Source organism: Pteropus vampyrus, unplaced genomic scaffold, assembly GCF_000151845.1.
Source record: "Pteropus vampyrus isolate Shadow unplaced genomic scaffold, Pvam_2.0 Scaffold7, whole genome shotgun sequence".
NCBI classification, from domain to species: domain Eukaryota; kingdom Metazoa; phylum Chordata; class Mammalia; order Chiroptera; family Pteropodidae; genus Pteropus; species Pteropus vampyrus.
This window is the reverse complement of record NW_011888788.1, coordinates 2,482,088-2,488,120: the sequence shown is the minus strand read 5'-3', so window position 1 is coordinate 2,488,120 and position 6,033 is coordinate 2,482,088. Positions and strand designations below refer to the sequence as shown.

Here is a 6,033-nt window from a genome sequence, read left to right as displayed (position 1 = left end):
GCACAGATTTAAAATTGAGATTGCTAATATCTATAGTTAGGAAAATCAGAGGAAATGAGCATGCTCTTTGTCTTGGCTGGCACGGAAAGTGCAATTTTTAGAAGTCAATTTAGTAATATTAATCAAATATTTAATGTGTATGCAGTCTACAAGGAGTTGTCTCACAAGCACCAAAGTACCCAAAGGTGTTTGTAATTATGAGAAATTGGTAAATTAGATTACAAACATAAGATACGGGCATATCTCACTTTATTGCACTTTGCTTTATTGTGTTTCACGTTTGTGGTGTTTTTTATAAATTGAAGGCAGAATCCTGCCACAAAAAGATCAGGGTTCTCTATTTTCCATACTGTCTGTATTGCGATGGTCTAGAACCAAAGATGCAATATTTCTGAGGTATGCTTGTGTTATGCCCTCTTAAAAGGTACTGATATAGAATACCTGTACGTAGCTTAAAATTAAATATACTTTATTAAGTGCATTGAAGAAGTATTAACGATATGAACCCATTTTTGTTTTTTTACATGTGTATTTTCTACATAAAAGGCTTAGAAAGCCGTAAACAAAACAACTGAGGGATATGAGCTTTGTATGGGGGCGGGTGTTAACAGATGGTCGTCGGGAGCTGAGATAACTGTTAAATCGGAACTATACACCATCTTTATCTTTGACTTTTAGGAGCGCGTCACATTTATTGCACATTTAAAGCAGCTGTTCTCCTCAGGCTACAGGCGGTTTTTCCTCTCCCCCGTAGTGTTTCATTTTCACGACTGGAAACTTTCTGTCCTCGAAGCGAGAGGCTGAGAAGGCACCACAAAGCTGGAGCTCCACGAACCCCAACCTGGGCCTCACTGACGCCCACACATGTCCAGCGCTCAGACTCCAGAACGTGACAAAAAAGAGGTGCAGTCTTGCCCTACTCCGCTGTCACTCCCAGGAGGTGCCGCGTACCTGCCCCGCCCCTGTCCCCACCTTCTCCAATGGATGCTGGGGGAAGAGGCGTCTTCGCGCAGAGCAGGCACACGATTGGCCCTAGAGTCTCTCCGCAGGCAGTGGGCGGGGCAGCGTGGTGACGTCTTGTCACGGGGCGCAGCGAGAACGCGCGCTCGCATACGCGGCGTATTAAACGGTTTGCAGGCGCTGCGGGCTTGTCATCTTCCTCTGTCTCAGGCTCCTACTGCTACCTCTCCCTTGCTCTCATCCTGTGAAGCCTAAGCCGGCTACTCCTCCCTCCTTCTCTTAACCTGTAGCCGCGTCGTTACGACACCTCCACCATGTTCGAGGCGCGCCTGGTTCAGGGCTCCATCCTGAAGAAGGTGTTGGAGGCGCTTAAGGACCTCATCAACGAGGCCTGCTGGGACATCAGCTCGAGTGGTGTGAACCTGCAGAGCATGGATTCGTCCCACGTCTCCTTAGTGCAGCTCACCCTGCGTTCCGAGGGCTTCGACACATACCGCTGCGACCGCAACCTGGCCATGGGCGTCAACCTCACCAGGTGAGCCCGGGGACGGCGGGGAATCGTGCCTTCGTCCCTTCACCCCCAAACCCGGTTCTTGGCGGGAGTGCCTCCGAGCCGGGCCCTCAGTGGCTGGCGTGGGCCATCGGCGCCTTCTTATTGGCCTGTTGTGTTGCGGGGCGGGACCCAGCAGAGCGCGCCGTTCGGAAAGCCCGCGCTGACTGCGGCGCGAACGGACTTTTTCCGCGCCAAAGCACAAAGCGGGTGGTGGCGGGAAAATGACGGGCTGCGCTGTCAGGAAAACACTTCCAGAGCTTTTTAGTCATTAGGTGCTGGAGGCCTTGGTTGAGAAACCATAGTCCTGATTGACCTGATTTAACCGCCTTATAATGTTCTCTAGTTCTGTCTCCTTACTTAGGGACAATAAGTTTTTTTTCTGGTCCTTTATTATTACAGAGTTGCGGCGAGCACCCCTCTTGGACTTGGAAAATTTCTCCAGGGCAGTGGCTTTCAACTTTAGGTCGTTTTTAATGGTCGTCACAGCCCAATAATTTATTCACCCACTAAATAGATTTGCAATTTATTTTTTCAAATTAATTTATTTTTTACGGTGACATTGGTTAACAAAATCCAATGTTTCAGCTGTACCCTTAAACAGTGAGGCACATATATGTTTACACTGTTCATCTCCCATAGTTAGATTTCTTTCTGTCACTACATATTTGACCTCCTTTATCCATCTACCTTCCTCCTCCCCACTACCCTCTGGTAACCACTAGTCTATTGTCCATGTGTCTCTGTTTGTCCTGTTCATTTGTTGCTTTTATGTTTATATCCCACATGTAAGTGATATGTGACTTTCAACTTTGGCTTATTTTGCTTAGCACGATTATCTCTAGGTCCATCCATGCTGTCGCCAATGGCAGTATTTCATCTCTTCTTATGGCTGAGTAATATTCCATTGTATATATGTACCACAGCTTCTTTAGCCAATCATCTATCATAAGACACTTCGATCGCTTCCATGTCCTGGCCACCGTGAATAATGCTGCTATGAACATCGGTGTGCACATATCTTTTCGGATATGGGTTTTCAAGTCTTTGGGGTATGGATTTGCAATTTAGAAAATACTGCTCTTTTATTTATGTCCAGAAGTAAAATTGCTGTTGATAGGCTGAGCTTTTTAGTTTGTAAATATTGTCAGATTGCATTCCAAAATGGCTGGACTGGTTTAAACGTCCTAGTAGTACCTTTACCTAACTTGCCAATTCATCAGACAGCCTAATGGGTAAAATGGTAACTCCTTATTTTAATTGCTTAGAAATCTAATGATCTGGAGAAGATGGTGTCTGTTTTAAACCCTGTGTCTTCTCTGTCTAGCATGTCCAAAATACTAAAGTGTGCTGGCAACGAAGACATCATTACACTAAGGGCTGAAGATAATGCAGACACCTTGGCACTAGTATTTGAAGCTCCAAGTAAGTCTATTCTTCTGTGTTATGCTGAAGAAAATTAAAATTCAGTGTCAGTATTTCTCAAAGCTGGGACAAATTTAAGATAATGTTTGCGATGCTTCTAAAATTTACATTGTAGTTATAAACTTACATGCTTTTCTTCAATATTTGCTTCCTTTTGGTAGATCAAGAAAAGGTTTCAGACTATGAAATGAAGTTAATGGATTTAGATGTTGAACAACTTGGAATTCCAGTGAGTATCAGTTTCTGTCTGGGTATACTGTACACGATAGTTACATAGCTATGTTAATATAATTTAAAGCATACTTCCTAATAGTTATATATCTTCTCTGGTGCATGTTGCAAAGTAGGGTTTTAGAGTAGATTTTAAAGATATGGTGGCAGGAATTTATTAAGATTAGATTTGTCAACATTAAAGGAGAGAGGAAGTGTTAAAATGTCTAAAATGCCTATATATTCTCTTGTTTTGGAAATCAGGTAGGCCTTCTTGCACCATCATTGTCCCTGTGCCATACTCTCATGGCCTCTTTTTTAGCCCTGGTGGGTGATTGGGGGAGGCTCTAGTTCACTGGAGTGCATTTACTGTTAAAGGTTTAATTTAAGGTCTAATTTGTTTTCTTAGTATGATTATTCTTATACTTGTTTTATATCTGCACTTTTTGAGTGGTGGGAGTGTGTTAAGAAATCACAATGAGAGGTTTCAAAGTGATCAAAAGTCTTAAATTCTGAATTCTTGTTTAGATGCTGATTCTTCAGAAAGCGAGTGTGTCAGATCTTTCATTTCCAGCAATAGACCTTTAAGTTTTTTTTTTGTTTTACAGGAACAAGAGTATAGCTGTGTAGTAAAGATGCCTTCTGGTGAATTCGCACGTATATGCCGAGATCTCAGTCATATTGGAGATGCTGTTGTAATTTCCTGTGCAAAGGACGGAGTGAAATTTTCTGCAAGTGGAGAACTTGGAAATGGAAATATTAAGTTGTCGCAAACAAGTAATGTCGATAAGGAAGAGGAAGCTGTAAGTAATTCTTAAGTAGATAAAATATATTGAAGAGAATTGTTCACTGCTTAACATTAGGTTGTGTCTTAGTCTGTTTGGGCTGCTATAACAAAATACTATAGACTAGTGGTTACAAGCAATGGAACTTTATTTCACAGTTCTGTAGGCTGGGAAATTGGCAGATTCCTTGCCTAGTAAGGACTTACTTCCTGTTTCTTAGACTGCAGACTTCTTACCTGGGGCAAGGGAACTCTCTGGAGTCTCTTTTATAAGGACACTTATCCTATTTGTGCAGGCTCTACTCTCATGACTCTAAAGCACTTCCCAAAGGTCTTATCTCCAAATGCCATCACGTTGGTTTGTGTGGGGGTGGCGGGATGACAACACAGTCAATAGCAAGGTAATTGCTAAAAGAGAAGACTAAAGAAAAACAGACAAAATTTTATTTCTATGTAATTTGTGAGATGTGAAAGATACTGTTGAAATCTGCCATCTGATTTATAATTTGTGAAAAGGGAATGCAGATTCAGTGTTGCCTTTACAAACCATGGAACAATGAGTTTGTATCAAACTCAAGCTTTCTGGAGGTGTTTACTCTGCTTTTATCAAATAGTTGAGCATAGGACAGCAACTCGATAGAAGGGATCTAGTGAGGGGTAAAAATCTAGCTGTTACGAGCTCTTCTATAATCCTCACGTTATCTTTTCTGTTAATTAAGATTAACAAATTGGTTCTAGTAGTAGGCCCAAAAGGGGACCTAGAGAACTTTCATTTAACCAAAAAAAATAACATTCTAATTCCTAAATATCATTAAATTAAGATTTTCCTTCATTGTTTTTTCAGATCCTTAGAGTATGTATAAACTAATATTTGGTAATTATACTAAAATAAAACTTGTTAGCCTGTGAACACTGTAAAACAAGGACAGCTTAAGGGCTTAATCTCACAGGATTATTAAGATTTAAATATGGTAACATTCAGAGTGCTTCACATAGTCTCTAACATAGTGTAAATTTATATTCAATATTTAGTATTGTTTTCTTGTCCCTTGCATGGGTAAGTCAATCCTCAGTTTAAATGAAAGTAAAACTCTTTAAATACATTAAGAAAATTATATTAATAACAAAAACCTAGGAGATAATTCTGAATTTTATCTGTCCTAAATTACATTTCAGTCCCTTGCAACTTTGATTTTTAAAAAATCTCATAAGCATTAAACTTTTACCACATCTAAGAAAATTATTCAATATTAAGGAATTTTTTTAGTGTTCCTCTTTCCTTGGTCATTTCAGAACTGTTTGAATTAAAATTTTAAGGTTATACATTGCATTGTAGTTGATTGATATGTCCCTTAAAGTTCTTTCAGTTCATTGGTTCTCTTTTCAATTTCTTTTTTTCCCTCCATTATAATTTCATTTGTTGAAGAAACTAGGTAGGTCATTTAGTTGTCGTTGAGTTTCCCAGAATACAGAATTTGCCATTTGCACCCCTTATGTCAACAGGTTCCTCTACCCTGTATTTCCTATAAACTAGTAGCTATAGCTCTATATGCTTGATGATATTCAGGATATCTGTTGTGGAGTGGGAGAACAAGAATACTTAATAGATGGTGGTGGGTACCTCTAGTAGGACTCATGAGGTGTCTGGATGCCTTTTTGTAATACTGGCACACAATTATTGTTTAGATTCATTAATGACTTAATGAAGTCATTAGGGTTTACAGAGTTCTAATATGTTAACATTTCATTCATTTGTTAGCTGGTTTATTAGAAACATTCCTTTAAAGAGAAGCTCTCATCACATAACTTGATTACCTGAGATTCAGTTCATATGGGGAAGGGCAGGCTAAATACCTGATTCTTTTGCTTTGTTAACCTGTCTTCAAAATTAGTTTCATAGCAACCTCCAAAAAAATGAAAGGTTTTTTTCTAATTGATATTATAAACTAATGGGTTGCAACTTTTCTTGATGTTTTTCAATTTTCCAAATCCTTTGTTTTCTCCCTTAGGTTACCATAGAGATGAATGAGCCAGTTCAGCTAACTTTTGCACTGAGATATCTGAACTTCTTTACAAAAGCTACTCCACTCTCTCCTACAGTAAC

General features: G+C 39.8%; 1 protein-coding gene across 1 annotated transcript in view; it reads left to right on the top strand.

Annotated features, from left to right (window-relative positions):
- The first annotated feature begins 1,101 nt into the window (after nucleotides 1-1,101).
- The window catches only part of PCNA (proliferating cell nuclear antigen), a 6,881-nt gene continuing 1,949 nt past the window's right edge, over nucleotides 1,102-6,033 (top strand). The window contains exons 1-5 of the mRNA XM_011371112.2: nucleotides 1,102-1,495; nucleotides 2,838-2,935; nucleotides 3,097-3,164; nucleotides 3,754-3,948; nucleotides 5,939-6,028. Of these exons, the coding sequence (XP_011369414.1) occupies nucleotides 1,275-1,495; nucleotides 2,838-2,935; nucleotides 3,097-3,164; nucleotides 3,754-3,948; nucleotides 5,939-6,028 (672 nt within the window). The 5' untranslated portion in view covers nucleotides 1,102-1,274. The remainder of the gene's footprint in view (nucleotides 1,496-2,837; nucleotides 2,936-3,096; nucleotides 3,165-3,753; nucleotides 3,949-5,938; nucleotides 6,029-6,033) is intronic.